General features: G+C 44.0%; 2 protein-coding genes and 1 long non-coding RNA gene across 5 annotated transcripts in view; 1 reads left to right on the forward strand and 2 right to left on the reverse strand.

Annotated features, from left to right (window-relative positions):
* BORCS5 (BLOC-1 related complex subunit 5) overlaps positions 1-12,000 on the forward strand; it is a 33,636-nt gene extending 21,636 nt beyond the window's left edge. For 2 of the 3 annotated variants that reach the window (XM_081191069.1, XM_081191068.1), the window contains 2 exons: positions 424-581; positions 10,883-12,000. In XM_081191069.1, coding sequence (XP_081047195.1) covers positions 424-581; positions 10,883-11,113 — 389 coding nt within the window. In that variant the 3' untranslated portion in view covers positions 11,114-12,000. Of the gene's footprint in view, positions 1-423; positions 582-6,037; positions 6,090-10,882 lie in introns of all 3 variants that reach the window. The other variant, XM_081191070.1, reaches the window with a different exon arrangement.
* LOC308585423 lies at positions 3,513-9,481 on the reverse strand. Its single transcript, XR_014007388.1, has 2 exons — positions 8,735-9,481; positions 3,513-3,750 (listed from the first exon to the last, which is right to left on the reverse strand). It is a non-coding gene; the product is annotated as an uncharacterized lncRNA (long non-coding RNA).
* Positions 12,001-16,136: 4,136 nt separating the features above from the next.
* Positions 16,137-21,819, reverse strand: part of DUSP16 (dual specificity phosphatase 16) — a 64,793-nt gene continuing 59,110 nt past the window's right edge. Inside the window, exon 7 of the mRNA XM_081191025.1 lies at positions 16,137-20,518. Within this exon, the coding sequence (XP_081047151.1) occupies positions 19,327-20,518 (1,192 nt within the window). The 3' untranslated portion in view covers positions 16,137-19,326. The remainder of the gene's footprint in view (positions 20,519-21,819) is intronic.

A 21,819-nucleotide genomic window follows, 5' to 3' on the forward strand; every position in this document is an offset into this window, starting at 1 on the left:
CTGACAGCACTCTGATGGGTGGGGGACATCAGCTGATGGGCAGAGGGTAGAGTTCGATTTTGTGTAAGCTGCGTATACAGTATCAGTTTACTCAAGTTCCCATTGCAGGCAGGTTTCCCACATGTAACGCAGTGCAAACGCCTTCCTGATCAAAATGAAGGGTTCCCCCCTCCATTTTAGCAGTGTCTTGCTGCCTGCAAGGTGCTTTGAAGGCCTTTGTATCCTACATGATAGATCACCAGTAAGTTGTTGAGCTGCTTCTGGATTTGTCTTTGTGTAACATGGTAAATGGCACTAAGAACAGGCTGATTACAACTGGGGATTTATGTGGAGATGCTGTTTTGTTTTTGATCACACCAATCCCTTTGCTGGTTCTGCTGTTAGCCATTTTAGTAAATTCCTTTGCTGTCAATTTTCTTCTAGGTCTTCTCAGTGGGCAGACAGCTCCTACCAACATAAAACTGGAGAAACTGGATTCTCAGCAAGTTCTACAGCTCTGCCTGCGATACCAAGACCACCTTCACCAATGCGCAGAAGCGGTTGCCTTTGACCAGAATGCTTTAGTCAAACGGATCAAAGAGGTATGGAATATGCTGGGGTTGGAGAAGCAAAGGGGGTTCTGTGAAGCCATCTTCAACAGCTCTTGCCCTTTTGAGGCAAGAAAAGCCCTTCAGCTTTCCCACTTTATCCCCCCCCCCCCACCTCTTATTTGTAACATGACTGGAGAAAACTGCTCTATAATTATGTCTCTCTGGGGGAGAGAACAGTAGTTTAAAGCTACTGTTTAAAGTTTAAAGTCGGACCAAAGTGGTGGTGTTACAAGGCGTTGCCCTGCTCCACCCCTCTTCCCACCAACATCCGCTCTAAGCTGCTTCTGTCACAGCTTTCCTCAGTTCCATCCACGCAAAGGTCCACCTGCCTCTTCAGCCATGGAAGCCCCTCTTAGCAGCTTTATTGAGGGAACCCCTTTATGGAGAGGAGGAATCCTCAGTTCAGGCTGTCGTATGCGTTTTGGTCATCACTTTTGTTTTGCTATTTTGCTTGGTTTAATGTATTTTTATTACACTTTATTGCATTGTAAATTACATCATGGAGACTTTATATTTTTAGTAAAAAGTGATATACAAGTTAGATAAATCAAAGCAAGCTGCATTCCATTCTTCAGCTGCAGTCCTACTTTCTTCGTGTATCATCTGTTTTAGATTATAAACTCCTGTTAATACTGACCAGTTGCTTGATTGTGTACATCCTAGCTGTTGTAGATGCTTGATAGTTAGCATTAATATTGCATTTGAGCAAATATGTGGAGAAAATTATTGACCAGTGAATGTTGTTATCACTTAGATTGTTAGATCATTGGCTTGTATTACACAATTCAACATACCGTATTTTTCGCCCCATAAGACGCACCGGCCCATAAGACGCACCTAGATTTTAGGGGGGGAAATAAAGGGAAAAAAAATTATTTCCCCCCCAGGTGCGCTGCGCTAATCCAGAAGCTTGGGGCAAGCTGAGGTCAGCGCGCCCCAAGCTTCTGCGTGCCGGCAAGCAGTCCGCTGCCGCCCCAAGCCTCCCGCACCCGGCAGGAGGTCCCGCTGGGTGCGCAAGGCTTGGGGCGGCAGCGGACTGCTTGCGCGCACCTAGAAGCTTGGGGCGTGCTGAGCTCAGCACGCCCCAAGCTTCTGCATGCCGGCAAGCCGTCCGCTGCCGCCCCAAGCCTCCCGCACCCGGCAGGAGGTCCCGCCGGGTGCGCGAGGCTTGGGGCGGCAGCGGACTGCTTGCGCGCACCTAGAAGCTTGGGGCGTGCTGAGCTCAGCACGCCCCAAGCTTCTGCATGCCGGCAAGCAGTCCGCTGCCGCCCCAAGCCTCCCGCACCCGGCAGGAGGTCCCGCTGGGTGCGCAAGGCTTGGGGCGGCAGCGGACTGCTTGCGCGCACCTAGAAGCTTGGGGCGTGCTGAGCTCAGCACGCCCCAAGCTTCTGCATGCCGGCAAGCAGTCCGCTGCCGCCCCAAGCCTCGCGCACCCGGTGGGACCTCCTGCCGGGTGCGCGAGGCTTGCAGACACTCGCCCGAAGCAGGGGGAGCCCTCCAGAGGGCTCCCCGTGCTTCGGGCGACAGGCTGCCGCCCCAAGCCTCGCGCACCCGGTCGGACCTCCTGCCGGGCGCGCGAGGCTTGCAGGCATTCGCCCCATAAGACGCACCCCGATTTCCCCTTCATTTTTGGAGGGGAAAAAGTGCGTCTTATGGGGCAAAAAATACGGTACTCTGTTCTAAACAGGTAATAATTGTGCAAATGTCACGATCAGTGTTTCTGCCCAACTTCCTTTTGCAAACTAGATTGTACCACTGTCTCTTTTCTCTCTTATTTTTCTCCCTTTCTTAAAATAAGCAATGAACATAACATGCTATTTTTATTGGGTGGTTGCTTAATCTTTACTTACTTTCCATACAGGGCAGCCAAGATTCATAGTTAGCATTACTCAGAACTCAGAACTTCCATATGGCTAGATGAACAATAATGTGATTCGCTGCATTTATTGAATGCCTGCAATCATTTCATGCTGTGTTGAATCCCAGTTCAGATGTGAACCATTTTTATTTTTTAAAAGTATTTTGGTCAACACATAATCTGAAGCCAACTAATTACACAAGGTGTGAATGTATCTGCAGATGTTGATGACTCAGATTACTTCGATATCCAGCAATTTCTTTAATTGCCAACTTGAAGAAACTGTGCTAATTCAAATAAAGCCTGTAAACCTTCCTGAAACTAGATTCATCTTTCTGTCACTCTCTGATGGTGACCGCTCTTGCTTTTAGTTTGAGTGGAGAACTAACAGGGAAGTCTATCTGCCAACAGAGGGAAACAAAACAGCTTGTACAGTGGTACCTCAGGTTAAGTACTTAATTCGTTCCGGAGTTCCATTCTTAACCTGAACCTGTTCTTAACCTGAAGCACCACTTTAGCTAATGGGGCCTCCTGCTGCCGCCGTGCCACCATCGCACGATTTCTGTTCTCATCCTGAAGCAAAGTTCTTAACCTAAAGCACTATTTCTGGGTTAGCGGAGTCTGTAACCTGAAGCGTATGTAACCTGAAGCGTATGTAACCTGAGGTACCACTATTATTATTATTATTATTATTGAGTGGAAACTAATCTTCAGGCAGAAGTTTGTTGTGGCAGTAGTAGACTGATATATATATATATAGAGAGAGAGAGAGAGAGATAGTAACATAATTTTATTAAAATTTTATGGTGTGCATGGTATAAAAGTAAAAAATGTAGGTAATAAGAGTCATAAAACTAGAAGGGAACAATAATTAATAGTGCAAGTCTGACACTTAACTACTGTCAGTTCTTACCAGATGAACCCTCAAATACTGTGGTTTGGGACTGCACCATGTAGCCGTAGTTTTTGACTAGCAGCGGAAGCCAAAATGAAATGACATATAGACACTGCTTCCCCCCCAGGGTGTACTCAAGGGTACGCAGTACCCGCACCTCTTTTTTGGGGGGGGTGTTAGAAAGTGTAACACTTACTGTAACAACTTCATTATGAGTACCGGTACCTATTTTTCTAGGGAAAAAAGAGATGACATATGGTCTGGTGAGAAATATGAATATGAAAGACTTCCATGATTGTTGCTTCCTCCACATCTTGCTGGTATTTGGTTTATGTTTAGCAGCATACAATTCCATGATGAACAATTCCAGTGATTTGCGCTCAAGAAATCTCTACTTTCAGAGAGACCTGTGGAAGGAAGTTACAGCAGATAAGAATATAGTTGTGCTTATATTGGTTCTAGAGAATATTAAAAGATCATGGCTTTGCCCATGAAAGAAATGGATCACAACACAAAACTGGTGATCTAGGAGGCAGATAGCCAAGGGAAGACCACCCTGTTAGTTCCTGAGATCATCAGATGAAGGCCTCCTAGTACTGCAGCCTTCAGAAAATAAATCCTGCTGAAGGAGGGTCTTCATAGTAGTAGCATCTTCCATCTGGAACAGCACCCTCTTAGAAATAAGTTATGCGCCAATGGAATTACTTTTCCGGCACATCTTGAAAACGTATCTGTTTATTCAGGCATTTCCTGGCCATTAATACCATTCACCCAGATGGCTGGTTGCTGTGATTATTGTGAATTGTTATATTATGGTGGATCATGTATTATTGTTTTAATGCAGTGGTAAGGAATATTTTCCAGCCAAAAAGCTGGATCCTGGGTTCCCCCACCACCAGCAGACCCCTTTGATAGCTGGGTGGGTCCTTAGATATTTATTATCTGCAGAGATATAATTTCTTCATTAAAGAAGTCATAAGAAAGGATGTTCGGGAACAATATTTTGCTCAGAACATTATAATCAGGGTTCTGTATACTCTCAATAAAAATCCTATTCCAGGAAAAGTTGAATTCCAAAACCCATATGTGTTATGTAAATTTTCCTAATTTGCCCAGTTCTGCAACTTTTAGAGTTTTGCATTATTTGTTCGTGTTTTGCTAATTACAGATTTTTAAAAAGCGCTATACGGGACAGTGATCCTAATTCTCACTCAACTATTGGAAAACCTGTTTGGCTACTTCTCTGGCTTCTGGGATTTCTCCTTATGTCACACCTTCATATGTAGATTTATAGCCACAAGAATTAGAAACTTGCTTTTCCTGTAAGCTGAAGCTCCTGAGACATAGCCTGTGTTCTGGTAGACTGAGAGCAGGTACACAGCCCTAGTTATAGAAGGCACTGCATTAGGAGGGAGGTTTCTTGTAAATGTACCAGTATAGTGATGTCTTTGTATTGAGTTGTGGTCAAGATAGAGCTACATAAGTGGAAGAGAAGGCGCTGGATTTGGATTTAGAGAATAAAACTAGATGAAAGGCGTCTGTTTGGTAGCTATCCAGGAAAACACTATTTTCAATTGACCCTGGCTGTTCAGCAGTGGGGTGAAGGCTTCCTGGCTGACTTTGTGTCTCCTTTGTGTTGTGTATTGTTGGTTGGCTTGCTTGCCATGTTTCTTATTGTATTGAACTTCAAATTAAGTTCAGATCCTACATTTGAAGAGAAAACTCAATTCTGTGATCCAGAAGTTTGAAGGCACTTTCTTCCCTTACCATGCACAGAAGGTAACTTGCAGATTGAACTCTTTTGTATTTATCAGCCTTCAGGATTCCCTAGTCTTCCCAATCCTGGTGCATTTTCAATCTGAGGATTGGATCACAAGTACCCAGAGTTTCTGTCTGCACATAAATGCATTACTAGAGCATTTAAAATGCTACTGTCAATAATGTGCTAAGGGGAGGAGAAGATATTGCTGCTTTCTTCTTACTCTCTCTGGAAATTAGCATGTGTACAGGATTGTAGAATAGATACTAGCTAGGTTTTAACCAAACTTTCATTTCCTCAGGTATTAGTAGTCTGTCCTTCCTCATTCCAAAGCCTTGGAGTGAATTATAATGTTAAAAACAAGAACCTACACACCACACAAACCAAACAAAATCTCCAGTTCTCAAGGAAAAGAATGCCAGCCCCCCTCTTCTGGACCAAGCTCTGGTTTTGAGAAATCTCCAATAGAAGAGAGTACCACAACTGTAGGGCAGCCTAGGAGAACACCTCTCTCTGTGTTGTTGCTGTTCCAACTTGGTTCTTGAATGGTAAAGTCAAGGAAGCAGTTTCTGCTGATCTGTTAACAGTTGTGAGATAATAAAGCAAGCAGGTGGTCTCCAATAAGTGTTGGGCGTAAGGCCTAAAACTTTATGCAGACCACAGCTCCTTGGGGAGGAAGGGTGGGAAATAAATTAAACAAATTCAGCAACAGCAGCAGCTGTGAGCTGGTAGAACAAACTCAGCACCTTGAAATGTGCCTTGAATTTTTTTGGGTGGAGGGACCAGGTTCATAAGCTAATCTGCTCAAACGTTTGCCCTTAAATTCCAATTTTCTGTCCATTTGATTTATGGCTAGGTTTATCAAAACCCTTAATTTACATTGTTTAAATTCCATATTTCCTCATTTGAATGAAAAGTTTTTCACTTCTTCTTAGGAAACAAAGAGGCCCAGTTTCTGTGAGTCTCCAGGTGAAATGAATTCCAGAAGTGAGAGACTTTCCCTAAGTATTTCCTGGACAGCTTTATAGATTGTGGTGACTCATAGGAATGTGGAAGTGGATTTATATGCCAAACCCAGGCCATTTAGGCTTGTGTACATCATGGCCACCATTTTGACCTCATACTGGAAAGCAGCAGGGAGACAGTGGAGACCCTAAAGTCCTGTTTAAGGGCACTCTGTGCAGCTGAACCCCATCAGAAAGTGGGCTGCAGCATCCAAAGAGCAGTCAATTTCCTGCTTGTTAGTTGCCAGCTTTGGATGTTGTAATCTCAGTCCATTTTATACACCAGAGCATTGCCAAGCCACCCCAAGGCACTTATTTGGAGTCAGCCTTTCAAAAACCAAGAGCCCTTGTGTTGCTCTGTTTAATGAGGCATACGGTACATGGTTTTGGTAGCATTCTAGCTGGCTCCCATTCTGCAGCCCTGTCTCATTAGGCGGGACAATCAGTTTAAAATTATGGCTTCCATTTGCTTCCATCCCAGGCAACCGTTGACCTGCTGGTGGCCTGTTTTCCATTTTGCAATTTACATGCCTAACCCCAGTACACAAAAGTTTTAAAGTCCAGTGTACCTATTTTTAATGGAACCTTATGCACAAAGCTTAAATTGTTTCCATGTCCAGCATGCTCTTTTTAATTTTGTTCCATGTGTGAAAAGAAAGGAAGCCACAAGAAAGAACAGGGGAAAGTGATGGTTTCAGCTCCTGCGTGAAAAAAAACCCAGGCTTTGTCTACATGACCAAATGATAATCTTGAATTTGAGAACTTGCATTCTTAATTTGGGGATGAGCAGAAGCCTTTTAAATCACCAGTTTAAAAGTCTTGCCAAAAAGGTGTACACACACACACACACACACACACACACACACACACAATCACAACCCCTATAGGAAAATTCACATTTACCCCACACTTTCTGTACTACTGCAGAGGAGCAGGGGAATATGCACATAACCCCACAAGAAAATTCACATTCTCTTTGTGCGGGGGTTGCAGCAATGTGTTGGGATTGACTCACCCACAAAAACCGTGCTTGTTCAAGTGGTTTACTCATGTGAGCAGTGCATCGCTTGCATAGCATGCTGCCCTTTTCTTTCCAGGAGCTGGGGAATGGCAAGTTCCTTGTGTCATCTTGTAGAAACGTGCTGCTTCCTTGAGTAGTCCATTTCTAAGGCCAGTTTCTTTGTCCAGCATCTTTGGCCCATCAAATGGACGCAGCCGACTCTCACTTGCCCTTGACTTGAAAGTGTGAAGCAACCTCTACTCAACAGGTTTATGTTTAATGGAAGGCAACTCTTAGAATTTCTGTAATTGTGTGTCAGGTCCTATCTAGGGAGCTATTAAAAGGGGTGAAGGAATTGCAATCCCGTATCAGTGTCTAGCGTACTTTGGTTGACTTGCATGCAAGGGGCCTCTTCAAAATTCTGAGAAACACTTTTAAGGCCTGAGTGTCCTGCTCAGCATAACATGGAGAGAGACTGAGATTGCCTGGCTGAACTCTCATTATGGTCACTAATTTCAGCAAGGGATGATTTCAGAGAGTTTGGAATATTTCTGCCAACTTTGAATGAGACTCTTATGCTTGAGATTGTTCACTGAATGACACAGTTTTAAATAATGGAAGCAGGAACTTGGCCTGCCATGAATTTGTTATGACTGACTAACAGCGGAAACTCTGGGTTTTCTTTCTTTCTTTCTTTCTTTCTTTCTTTCTTTCTTTCTTTCTTTCTTTCTTTCTCTCTCTCTCTCTCTCTCTCTCTCTCTCTCTCTCTCTCTCTCTCTTCTTTCTTTCTCTTAATTACTTCACTTTTTAACAGAGATGGTAAAAGGCAACAAATCATAAATGTACAGTTTTCATGAGGCGCCATGCAGTGCTTTTTTCCTAAAAAAATGTTTAGGGGTACCCTCATTTTCCTACTCACGTTGAAATACTGCCCCTCAATGAGGCCAAACTTAGATTCACAAAATGTTAAGGGGTATGCGTACCCCTGCGTTCCCCGAGGGAAAAAACCTCTGGTGCCATGTATGTTGATAGTACCATACATTAACAATGTAAAAACAGACAGAAGAATTTGGTAGAGTTAATTCAGAAAGCAAATAAAAACCAATGAACATGCATAACCTTCCATACATGTGTTTAATGTGTGCAGGTACATTAACTATAGGTTTGCTTTGTTCTGTCATTACTCTGTCAATGTTGTGATCTCTCCAGGTATGGGGTGTTCAAATAAATTTAAAAAGTGCAGGACTGTAGTTGAAGTTCACCAAGGAGCTGCTCTGAAAAGAGCTGTCATACAAAACCACCAGTGCAAATTGCATGTGGATGGGTGGTATTGTGGTGTTGTAAGCCAGACTGAAGGTGGTGGGCCCCAAGGTTAGAAAAAGTACGAGATCATATTCCCAAAACACCACTGGTGGGATTGCGAAGCAGGATGGGCAGTTCACCAAGGAGAGGAACTGAACTTTATTGCCTGAATAGTGCAAATCTAACATTGCCATCAGTTGGCATGTCATGGCTGTGATAAAGCTGATAACAATGTTAACCAGCACAAGCTGGTTAAAATACAGTATTATTGTCTAATCAAAAGCACAAGGAGAAATTGGTGATATTGTTAGCCACCAGTACAGTACCTGGCTTGTGTCAGTGATTCCCAATCTCTGTGCTGCAAGAAATATGATGAAGGGGAGCTGTGAGTCCAAAGCACCTGTTCACAGATGAGGCTGCCCCCTTGGCATGAGTCTCTGCTCTGCTCTTGCTTTATTCAGATAAGTCTCCACTATAGTTGGGTGGTTCCAGTTACATTCCAACGTTCAGTCATTCCTAGAGTCAAGGCACAGCAGAATTAGCTACCCTCAGAGGAGGAGGCCAGTTGTGTGAGTTGTACTTCTGAACTTGCCATTTCTTAATCTAGAGTTATGCTCAAGACAGATTGAGGGAGGGACTCTTCAGAGGTTGACTAACTCTAAAAAGTAATCATTTTCTAGTGTAAGTGTGCCTCCAATTTTATTTTTTATTTTTGGCGGGTGTTCCCAAACATTTAAGAAGCACAAACCAGTGCACGAAGCAAGGTTACATGTGTCTATTTGGAAATTTCAAACCTATTATTGGGAGATAATGCAGTCCAAATTTGTTGGAACACTTTTGCTGATCCACCCCAAATCAGTGGTTAGAAAATGCATTACCTCACAGAAGTTAAAACAAGAAATGGTTTTTCTGGAGGTGGTGATTGTTTTACAAGACCAACTTCTGAAAGTTTGGTGTATGACTAATCCTTACTACATTGTGTCTTTGTATAGCTTCCTAATTTAAGAGAAGTGTTCTTTGGGGGGGGGGGGAATCTTGTAATGTTTGGTAGGACCAAGGCTTTTTTCAGTCCCAGCACCCAGTTCAGGGTGAGTTCCAGCACCTCTTGTGCTAGAAAAATAGCACTAGCTAGGACTAGCCAGAAGTTTATTTCTGCCTCTTATTGTTATGGCACAGTTCCATCAAGAGCTCAGAAAGCTCAGCTCCCTGCCCCAAGGAGTTTACAAAGGGGCAGTAATACAGGGGGAGAGGCAAAAAATCGGGAGGACAAGGAAGGAGCAGTGTGAGAGGTGCAAACAAAAGGACAGAGAGGTTTTTAAAAATGGTTAATGACTTGTCAGTAATCTTGGTGGTCGCTGTGGAAGAGGCACAAGGACAACATTCCCCAAGGGCTTCCATCGGGGGCTCGCAGGTCAGTGGTGTGCAGGACCAGAGGCTTGTGTGAGTGCCTGGAGGCGGTTGGAGGATGAATGGTGGCTAACAGATTGAGGTTGAATCCTGACAAGACAGGAAGCGGGCAGGTGTGAGGGACTCCCTGGTCCTGAATGGGGTAACTGTGGACCTGAAGGACCAGGTGCGCAGCCTGAGAGTCATTCTGGACTCGCAGCTGTCCATGGAGGTGCAGGTCCATTCTGTGTCCACAGCAGCTGTTTATCAGCTCCATCTGGTACACAGGCCGAGACCCTACCTGCCCGCAGACTGTCTCGCCAGAGTGGTGCATGCTCTGGTTATCTCTCGCTTGGAGAGTGGCTGGGGGGACCCAGCCAGATGGGCGGGGTATAAATAAATTATTATTATTATTATTGTTGTTGTTGTTGTTGTTGTTGTTGTTGTTGTTGTTGTTGTTATTATGAGCAGAATAATGGCAGCCTCTGTACAGTTGGCTACATTCCAGTCATGCAAAAATCAGGAACTTTCTGCCCTCCTCTCCCCATGCACACCCACCTGCCCACACCTCTAGTATATCCGTATTGTGAGGAGCGGGCTGTGGTTGAGATGGGCCGGTTACAAAATCACTTTACCAGGGAAAGTGCGGGTGGGAAATGGCTTCAGAGTGAACCAGAAAGTCCTTTCTCAATTGTCTGGAGAAAGGATTTATTTCCTGGTTAATTTTGAAGACATTTCCTAGTGTGTGTGTTATCAGCTGATTGTTGGTGCTTGCAAAGTGCTGTGCTTAGGGCTTTGTAGGGACCACTGATCAGCAGGGCCCACAACCCCTCTTTGGCCCCAAACAGCTTCGTGGGCCAAATGGGACCTGGCAGGACTCATTAGGGCTGCCGACTGGAGATTCCTTACTGCTGTGCCTGGCCTGGTACAGCCAACCCCCGTACTGTTGGGGGCTGGGAGAGATGGAGGGCAGAGGAAAAGTCTCAGGGGCCACATTTGGCTCTACACCCACAGTCCATGAAAAGAACATCTCGTTCCTCCAAGAGGTGACTAATTGAACACAACCGTCCTGTTGTTTTTGTAAACAGATGGATCTTTCGGTAGAAACCCTCTACAGCTTAATGCAGGAGCGCCAGAAAAGATATGCCAAATACGCTGAGCAGATCCAGAAGGTCAATGAGATGTCTGCCATCTTGCGTCGCATCCAGATGGGCGTCGACCTGACCATTCCCCTGATGGAGAGACTGAATGCCATGCTGCCCGAGAGCGAGAGGCTGGAACCGTTTACCATGAGCCCTGACAGGGAGCTCAAGCTGTAGTTTTCTGATACAGCCTTCAGTCATCTTTTTCCTGGACTCTACTTGATAAGGAACTTACTTGGAACACGCTTCACAAGCCAGAGTGAGTAGAGCAGAGGTATCAGTTCTGTGTTAGGTAGAAAGACTGTGTTTGGCTTGCAGGGAATGTTAAATACACACATCAACTTGGAATGAAATGCCATTTCTTACCTCTCCTGCTCCCAGCTGCTTGCCACCACTGCCTCCACCCACCAAAACATTGCTTTAACAAGGTTCAGATTTAAACCTTCACATCCTTAAACCTTCACATCCTTCCTCTACTGTTGTGCACATTAGTGTGCTTACTGAGGAATCCTTCCAGCTGCAGAGGATTCTGGGGCATGCTCTAAAGTAGTTTTTCAACTGTTTCTTGTAAGATTGGTGTTGGCAAACAAACTGCCGACAAGAGCTTCACCATCATTGCCAGCCTTCCTCTCGAACACACCTGAATTCTACAACTCACTCCTAGCAATTCCAGCATACACATGAGTGTGAAAAACACAGAGAAGAGGAAGTTTGATGGTCATTGTTCTAGAGCAGGGTCCCAGTTTGGGCCATGAGGCCATTTCCCCTAAACCATGTCCACCTGCACATCATGTGTGGGGCAGGTAGAGACATGGCTAGATTCAGCTTTGCAACTTGTTCACACAGCCAGTCTCTGCAGAAAACAGCATTGCCATCCTGTGCTAAGTGCTTTGCACAAGTATAGGGCAAACCCCCTTGTGCTGTGGTTCCCAAGCGCCCAATAACCAGGAAGCTGTCAGGCACTTGAGAAGCACTGTGGAAGGGACTTTGACAGAGGGGTGAGACAACCTGCCTGCCAATCATATGAAGTCATAAGTCAATCTGGTGATTGATAGGTGAGTAATTTTTCCTGGTGAGGACCATAGTAGGTATATGGGTATATATGGATGTATAGTAGGGGGTGCTTGCTTACCGGCGGCTTATCTTTTGTTCTAAGCTGGAGTAAACAGTAGCAGAGGTGCCGATTTATGGAAATTTATGGAAGTTGCCTCCTGAACCTCTCCAACCTCTCCAACCTGTTTAGTTCTCCAGCAATTTACATCGGGACTTGTGAGGTATCAGTCATTTAAAAATGTTAGAAAATATTACTGGTCTTAAGCTTCCATACTGTGCCTTGTTTCGTTAAAGTTCAACTAGGTCTTTCTCCCTCATTCAACAGCCTCACGACGTAACCAATAAAGTAGCTAGGCAGTATAGCAAAGCAGAAAAAAGAAAACAAAAGTCCCTTGTAATAATTATCGGGTTGAACTTGCCTTGTGTTTCTTGAGGTTATAGCAGCTTCAATTCCTTCCCTTTTTTTTTATAGATAAAAAGCTCGGCGTCCTTCCGAAGGAGTAGTTGGCCTCCCCCGTCTGCTAATTACCAGCTTCGTGAAGATAGGGCGGCTTGCTGAGCCTCCTTTGGATAAAAATAGGCCTTTGGCAGTTAATAAAAAAGAGTGATAATTTAAAACTGCTAAAGCTCGGTTAAAAGAGAGGAGAAGAAAAAAAAAAAAGAAAACTTTAAAAGAGCTGAAAAATACTAATAAATCTATATATATCAACGCGGAGCACAAAATTGAGCTACCACTAACGACGCCATCTTGGCTCCTCCCCCATGTGTGGGGCAGGTAGAGACATGGCTAGATTCAGCTTTGCAACTTGTTCACACAGCCAGTCTCTGCAGAAAACAGCATTGCCATCCTGTGCTAAGTGCTTTGCACAAGTATAGGGCAAACCCCCTTGTGCTGTGGTTCCCAAGCGCCCAATAACCAGGAAGCTGTCAGGCACTTGAGAAGCACTGTGGAAGGGACTTTGACAGAGGGGTGAGACAACCTGCCTGCCAATCATATGAAGTCATAAGTCAATCTGGTGATTGATAGGTGAGTCATCTTGACCACCTGTTGTTGACCTGTGGTGGTGGGCAGGATCTCCCTCCTTTAGGGTTTTTCTTTAATTTGGCTTCTTATTTTATAGGGCTATTAAATGTGCAACTGCTTGAGCTATGTGACTATCACAGCTTTGCAGGCAGCAGAGCTAGAGCCTGGGTGATGGTTTAGGATGGTGTTTCCAACACCTGAATGAAAGGAGCGCCTCTTGCCCTATCCTATTAATTTGCTTTGCCAGATGATTCTTAACACGATGGATAAAGCATGACGAGGCAAGGTTATGTCCATATCCAAAAGAAACTGTAAAGCCTGCTACGCTGGGAAAGGTTGGCTTATATGCCAAAGGCACCTCAGAGGTATGCCATAAAAATGCCACCTTGCTGTTTGCAGTTGAATCTCTCCAAAGATGGCTGCTTTATGGTCTCAGTTCAGGGGCAAGGCCATGTTAGTTTGGACTGATGTCTCCTGCTCTGTAATTCTGGTGCGGCTTTGAAGCTGTGCTGTGCCTAGAATTAAAAAGGGTTTGGAGGCTATTTCAGAGTTGCCTTCTGCATTTCAAACACTTTTATTTATGTAAAGCACTTGATTTTGATCCAAGCCTATGTAGTACACTAGTGTGGAAGTCTTCAGTCTGTGTGTGTAGCTGCTTGACCAACTGGAGTGATTGCCGCTTTGTTTTCCCTATGTGATTCCTTTGCTGGCTGGGTCTGAGGAATCCTAATATTGTCATATTATTCAGTTTTGTTCTGGCACACTCAAATTCCCTCTTATCCCCAAGTCTTTGAAGGAAGGAATGGAAAGTTGCTTTTATCTGTTATTACTTAGCTTGAGAGATGAATCCAAGAGTGAAAAGGAAAAAGAAGACACTTGATACTCCTCTCTGTGGTAGTAGGGTCTACGTGGGGGTAGCCACTGGAGAAGGGACTCCTGGTGGGGGAAAAGGAAATCTGCTGTATTGCTCCAAGGCTGGAGAAGGGATTGGCAAAGTCTGTCTCCTACAGCTCTTACTACTGTATATGTTTCCAGTGGTATATGTATATGCAACCACTTGTTCTCAGAAGTGTGCATTCTTCCTTTGGAAAGGAGAAGCAACCACTAAATCATGATTAAGGAAGTGAGAGGAAAATGTCTAAAAAGGGCTATGCTTAACTATCAGAAATGATTATGAATAGTAGGAGAGCTTTTACCCAAATACACATGAGCAATCTGTGGTTCGAGGTCAGCGACAGAGTGCCTCTTCAGCTAACAGAAGTTCCACACAGTGCCTAAGAATGCAACATCTTATTTTAAGGAATGCTTTTTCCAAAGAAGCTATTCATCAGGTCCTTTTCAAAAATAACCCTTGAGTTATGTAGTCCATGCCCCCTTGAATCCTGGTTGGCACACTCCCGCCCTCCCTTCTTTTAGAGGGAAGTATTTTATTGTGCCTTTTTTCTTTGATTTTACCTGATAGTTTTGGAGTTTGACAGCTGTACCATTGTTTTATATTTTTGTCTTCTGCATTATTTTGTTGGCACAATTGCTTATTAATTCTAAATAACTATTTTGGTTGAAAATTAGTATGGTAAATGAATAATAAGCAATCTTACATGGATGGCTGCCAAGGTGCTGCAAAAACCCCCAGATGCAACCAAAAGTGGGGAAGGGGTTCAGCTGTAGTTCTAGAAGATTCTAATGTCATATTCTGATTGCTTTACTTTCAAAATATGGCCTGGTCTCTTAAAAATGGATGCAAGTTGGTGTTATTTCTGCATTACACTTTTTGTTGTACAACACAACTCTATCTAGGAAATAGCATTTAGCAGACCAGCTGGCCTTTGAAACGCTAAAGCCATATTTGGAACAATATGCTCAGTGTTGTCAGATTCCAGCATTGGTAGTCAAAATGCATACACTGAAGGCTGATAACATGTTCTTTGGACGCATTATTCTAAAAGCTGTGCTCTAGGAAAATGTTATCACACCACTTTGCTTCTCATTTTGGGGGACCAGATCTGCTTGCTTTATTGACTACAGTTCTAGTCAGGAAAACCTTTGAGCTATTTTCACTGCAAGTCATGTCTACTCAAAAGTAAGCCTCATTTAGTTCAGTGGCTCTTACTTTTCAGGTAAATGGGTACAGGATTGAAGCCTTAAAGTATGGAGGGGGAAAATAAATGTCTTCATTACTCATTCTGCTCCAAGCATTTATTCACAAAGCTGTCCACCATGGTGGAACTTGCTAGGCAAATGCACTGAATTCCTGAAATACATTGAATTGTATTGGGTCTGTTGGGAGCCAAATTTGGCACAGTGTTCCATTTAATTATGTGTAATAGCAGTAGAAAATGTAACATGTACAAATATATTGTGCATTGGACTCCTGCGTAAAAGTGCAAAGAGTTACGTAGTTAGCGAACCATCAAGGCAGGTGGGTATTTCGGTCCAAGCAGCCAATATGCCCCTCGTGAGCTAGCAAGAGAGATGCCATATGCAGATTTCCAGACTGGATTGGGAACCCGGAAAGCATATCTGCTTTGCAGTGTGTATTTGGCTATGATGCAACCTCATCACTCTTAAATGTTAAGCATATTTCTATCCAGTTGGAGTGCAGGTAGAAGTGCATCTCTCTTCTCAATCTGCATTTGTGCTTTTGAGCACAACTGTTATCTACTGTAATAATTTAATTCTTGTCTTGAGGAAAACCTGTAGGTGATCCTTACTGAGACTTGGCTTGCTAAGGTACCCAGATGTTAAAATGCTCTGCAGTGAAAACACATTGCTTGCCTACTTTTCCTAGATCAGTGGTTTTCAAAGTGGAATTTCCTTTTGGGGAAGTTGTCCCTCCAGGGGTCTGTGAAATGTGATCCTATGCTGTAATTTCTGCCCTCACAGTTCTGTCTAACACTTCTGAAAACTCTGCTCTAGAACATGCCCCAGAAACTTCAGGGAATCCGCCCAGGCAGACGTGCAGCGTTCTTCAGGGTTTTTAAGTGCTTGCTGAAGGTACACATTTGGACGTCTAATGTGTTCATATTTTTAGGCCTTGGAAATAGAGAAGGGGGAATCAGTGGTGGTGAAGCAGTTTCTGACAGCTTTGTGTCAGGTGCACTGTGTAGTTTCCTTTTATTGCAATGCAACGTGTACAAATTTGATGGGTCTTGCATTACATTGTGTGATGTAGATGCTACTCTAACACAATGTTATTTCAGCTGGGAATATTTATTACTGTTTGGTTTTATTATTAATTAAAGGACATGTGACATGCCAGCTTTCTTCTGGGTTGTGTTTCTGGTGTTTGTTTTTTAAGAAAGAGCCCAGCTGTTCTATCAGCAGATGGAAAAACCCTCCTTACTCCCATCATTTCCCAAAAACAGAGTCCCCTGAAGTCCTGTTGCTATTACTCCAGTTGTTCCCCACACTTCACTTCCCCCTGACTTGACAATTGGGAGTAAGATGGTGTTTCTTAGTTGGCTGGATTTGGCTTTGTGTCTGCCAGTTGCTGACCTGTGCTTAAAAGAAATATTTTAAGTATTTGTATATTATAAAATTGGACTAAGTACAGACTGATACTGGACTCAATAGTGATGTGTGCTAATACTACTGATCTCCCCAGAGTAATGTTAAAGGGAAGGCTACCTGCACGGCGTTGGAGTGCCCACTGACACCAATGGCTGAGGGGAGGTTGCAATTCAGAAGCCATTTTGCCTTTAAAATTTGATCTTGACCATATTTTTGATTTGCTCTTTTGTTTAGATTAGGGAATCACATGGAATAGACAGATAGTATAGGACCAATTAAGACTTAATATTAACACTTCTTATACGTGGTCACAGTAACTCTGACATCCTAGCAAGGTAGGCAGTTAGCATCCCCATATTGCAGCTGAGGTGCTAAGGGTAAGATTGAGGCTTTGTCAGCCTCATGAGAGCCAGTGTGGTGTAGTGGTTAAGAGCGGTAGATTCGTAATCTGGGGAACTGGGTTCGCTTCCCCGCTCCTCCACATGCAGCTGCTGGGTGACCTTGGGCCAGTCACACTTCTTTGAAGTCTCTCAGCCCCACTCACCTCACAGAGTGTTTGTTGTGGGGCAGGAAGGGAAAGGAGATTGTGAGCCACTTTGAGACTCCTTCGGGTAGTGATAAAGCAGGATATCAAATCCGAACTACTACTACTACTACTACTACTACTACTACTTCATGGTGGAGGTAAGATTTGAACTGGGGATGCCCTGGGTTAGTTTTCAACCACCAGCCTCCACTTAGAAGTAGTATGTGTATATGGTTTCTTCTGATAAAATCCATGTAATTCTTTGAGCCAGTGTTAGATCCATCCATGTGGAAGCACAAACTAAACCCTCCTAGTAATGTATATGATTGTGTCCTAATAAAGTTGAAATAAGATTACACTTGAAGTCTGATGTGCAACTGGGGTTGATACTACACACTTACTAGCAACTCAATCTAGTTGTGAAAGCTCTGATCAGTTTGATTTTGATTCCACCAGTTTCTCCAATATCCTCTTTTTTACAAGGACAGCAATGCATCACAGGCCCTTTGATCCTTGCTTCTTCAGCACAGACAGTTTGTACTTCGTTTTCAGCAAGGGGTACCAAAAATATCCCTAGGTGTTATTTGGCAAAATACATTTGTGGCAGCATCAGCAGTGAATGGCATTCCTAAAAGGCTGCACTATGCATGGAAACAGTGATTGGTGAAACGAAGTGTCCATGTTCCCCTCACAACTAGTGTCTTTTTGTATCTCATAACCACTGAGCATTAATGCTTTTTGTACTCTCCCTTCAATTTCTGAATGAGCCAAATGCCAGTGTAATCATACATTCTCATATGAAACTAGAGTACATGACACAGAGTTAGGTAGAGTTTCAACCCCTTGGACCTAGAGTTGAAAATAAACATTTGTAGAGGGGAGAATGAAGAGCACGATCTCTTCTCCGAAGTAGAAAGCCCTTCTCTTTAAGAGCAGCAGCCTGCACTGAAAACAGTGCTACCAAACTTTCTTGGAAAGCTGAAGAGCACCACCTAGTTGAATTTAGTTTTGAACAAAACAAAAACAAAGCTCCACCCTTTTGCCTCTTTTGGCTCCCCCTACAAAAAGCTCAGTTTTGCCACCAGTTGTTCCTGCCACAGGCAAATATTTTATGCAGTTAGGGATAGGTCGTTATTTGGCAACATTTAAAATCTAACCTAAAATCTTAACACACCTGTCTGCAATTGTATTTCTCTGCTGACCTGTTCAGTGCTTAAACCTAAACACCTGCTACTTGGATAATAGTTTTGATGAAGTTAGAAACTGAAGCATACTCAGCTGACTTCTTCATCTTCACCACCACCATCACCACCTTTCTAGAGAATGGTGATGTTTCTGAGTTGTATGACAGAAGTCAGATACCTGCTCTCCCTCCCTTAGCTATATAGTGGCAATTTTTTTGAGGGGGTGTTTAATTGGAGACTCTCTGTTCCAAAAATGGTGGCTACATCAGATATTAGATTCTGACCTGATGCCTTAATTTTTCAATACACACCAGCTTCTCCAATAGTGCACAAGCTGGAAATCAGATGCAGGCATGCTGGGCACCATAAACATTTAATGCCATCCTTGATGCCAGCCAAAGAATATTTGTATGGGGTAGAGAACTTGAAATCCATCTGTCCTTTGAAAGAGCATCACTTGTCAATTAAAAGCCATCTATTTTTCAAATAGCATTACTTACTGACAGACAGGGAGCTGGAAACACCTGCTGAAGTCTCTTATTTTAAGAATATGATTGAGCAATCTAACTGGGTATTCAAACTATCCAGACAAAATACATGCTAGTTTTCAGTCAAACTGCACTAGCATTGAGCAGTGTGAGTGCTGCATTCGTTTTCCTCTCTTGAAACAAGCCAAGGCCTTCCAGATCTAAGCTGCATTGCTGAAGAAATGGGTGGATAATACAACGTGTGAGGTTCAGTTTAAATACTACTTCAAATGAACCATAAGATTTGCTTAGTTTACAAAGGAATATTTTTTAAAACACAGTAAAGTTGGACCATTTTTTGCATCTCACTGCCCCAGCTGTTAAGGGAAATAAAAACTTTAGGAGTATCTACACTTTCTGCCTTAAGGGAGGGGAGCAGGGAAATAGCAATTGCCCATTGCATGTATTAGACTTGTCATTTAGTTTTTCACTTGTGCACACATACAAACGCACACAAACCTATTCACTTCCTTCACACTGAAGCCACACAATTTGCATTCTTTTCAAATTTCAGATTTACAGGGAATTGTTTGACACAGAAGAAAGGGAGAAATGTAAATAGAGCTTCAAGATACTTCAATAATCTCCATGCTGCCTGAGAAGCTAGATTGGCTGCCCACTTTCCCAAGTTCCTCTCGGGACCTGTTCTCGGACATGATACTTTCCCCAAATTCCATCTGGCAGCTCCTTCTCTTGAACTGCTTCTCAAAGGAGCTCTCCTCATGCCAGCTGCGCCGCGAGTCCCCCCTGTCTCCATGCTTCTCCCTCCTGCGAACGGCATAGGCTTGCTCACACCCCGTGGGCAGCTGGCTGCAGCTATAGGCAGAGTAGGCTGTGCTGCTCCCATATATAGCCGATGCAGAGTAAAAGCGAGAGGTGTCCGTGGCAAAATACCAGCTGTTGGCCAAAGGTGTCGCGGAAGCCTGTGGGGCTAAGATGTCTGAGTGCCAGCCCTTCAGGCCCAGCCCAGCGGCAGACTTGGCCAAATGCTGCTGGCTGGTGGAAAGGCCAAAGAGGAAGTTAGTTTTATAGTTGTCTTCCATGCTGCCACTTCGATGCAGTGGGTACAAGAGTGACCTCTGGGTGGTGCTAGCGGTTCTCCCCAAGTGCTGCCATTTGCTGTGGCTGTCCAGCAGCCAGGTATTCTGGGACTTCTCTGGAAGCTTTGCTTCCTCTTTATCGGGGCTGCTTTCAGGAGTCTGTTCTGAGACCTCCTGTACAGGGGAGAACTGGCATAGTTTGGCTCCACCTTCCAAGGTGGCTGAATGCTTGTAATATTCCAGTGTGTCCTCCAAGGAGGGGTAGCCCTCTCCTGAAGCAGCAACACAGGTGCTGGTTGCCACACACGACACAGATTTTATATCCAAGGAAAACGACCGCTTTAGCCTGTTATTGTCTTCAACTTTGTCCGAGGAGATGTTTAGTCCAATTATGCCTTGTACCAATGGGCTGTCCTCTGATGACAGCAAAGGGGAACCTGGGTGGTTTCCAGATTCCACTGGCTTTTGCTCCACAGTCTCCGAGGTAGATGTAGCACAGAGAGGGAAAGAGGAAAGGCTGCTCCCGCCGCTGCTGCTGCTGCTCTGCCCGCTGTCCAGTCTCAGCCCATGATCACTGCTTTTTTCCAAATGCATAATCTTCAGTTTGCTAAGGGATCCAGATTGGCCACTTTGGTTCTTGATTTTCTTCTCAAAGTCTAGAAGCTGGCCAAGGAAGTTGAAGTTGGGAGAAATTGTTGGCCTCTTCTCTTTTACGAATCTAAACAGAAATGTGTGTTAAAAAAAAAAAGAGTTCAGCCAATCCATTAGCCTATGACACCACAACTGAATTCTGCATGCAAGCCGCGAGCTGAGGCTGACCAGAGCTCATGTGTTGCACACTAGGCTATACCAAGGTAAGGTGCACACATTAAGCAAATTCACCTCCTGCTATCCAAAATTCTCCTATTCCCTCAAGCAACCCTGCCCTCTTCCCTGACAGCCCCTATAGCTGGAGCATCCTCCTTCCTTAAAGTTCTTCCTCCAATCTACCCTTGAAAGTGTTGGTTTAACCCCTTAGTCTTCATCTTCTCCTAGGCACATAACTGCATTTGCACAAACTAACCCATTTCCCCCATCCCCTTCTCCCTCATATTTGTAATTTAGATTGCAAACTCACTGGACCAGGAATCTGTCTTTTCTGTTAGTGGAACACTCTGAAGCATCATTGTAACAGTAGTAGCAGTGCTAAGCACAATTTATGCAGAAAGTTTTCCTGCTCAGGACAATCAACTCGTCTTTGGGAAGGACCAGAAACTATTGCAAAACCCCAACCCCTTGACCAGTAGAACCTCATGTAAAAAGGTAAAGGTAAAGGTCCCCTGGATGGGTAAGTCCAGTCAAAGGCAACTATTATGGGGTTGTGGCGCTCATCTCGCTTTGAGGCCGGGAGGGAGGGAGCCGGTGTTTGTCCACAGACAGTTTTCTGGGTCATGTGGCCAGCATGACTAAACCGCTACTGGCCCATGGAGGACCGTGATGAGTGTCAGAGCGCACGGAAACGCCGTTTACCTTCCCGCCACAGAGGTACCTATTCACCACTATAGCAATAATTCATTCTTGAAGAGGAGAGCTGCTACAGAAGTAGTCTCCTCTACATTTTCCTCAGGATGGTGTGTTTTTTTTTAAAAAAAAGTTGATCATTTGAACAGGTATGTATACAGGTATGTGTGGTGATACTTCAGTCACCTTCGTCTTGTAGGTGCACAAACAGTGTTGTGTGCACAGCATAGTCCCCTGAAAAGAAAGGTGGGCTTGCATTACAGTTATATAGAATAAGGTAAACGGGGTCTAAATGGCAAGACGGGAGATATCTCCCACACTCTGGCAGAATTGCTGTAGAGTACTTACTGCACACTTACTGTTCCATTTACATAGGAAGCCCAATCAAATAAACGTTACTGAAGCCATGCAGGGCCCATTGTGGGCCAAGCATCAACACACAGTCCTGGACTTCACTTTCAAAAAGCAGCTGAGTCCAGGAGCTACCAATTACTGGTAAGTTTCACACAATGCCCAGGA

This window comes from Podarcis bocagei (genome assembly GCF_964188305.1).
Source record: "Podarcis bocagei genome assembly, chromosome: 4".
Lineage (NCBI taxonomy): Eukaryota > Metazoa > Chordata > Lepidosauria > Squamata > Lacertidae > Podarcis > Podarcis bocagei.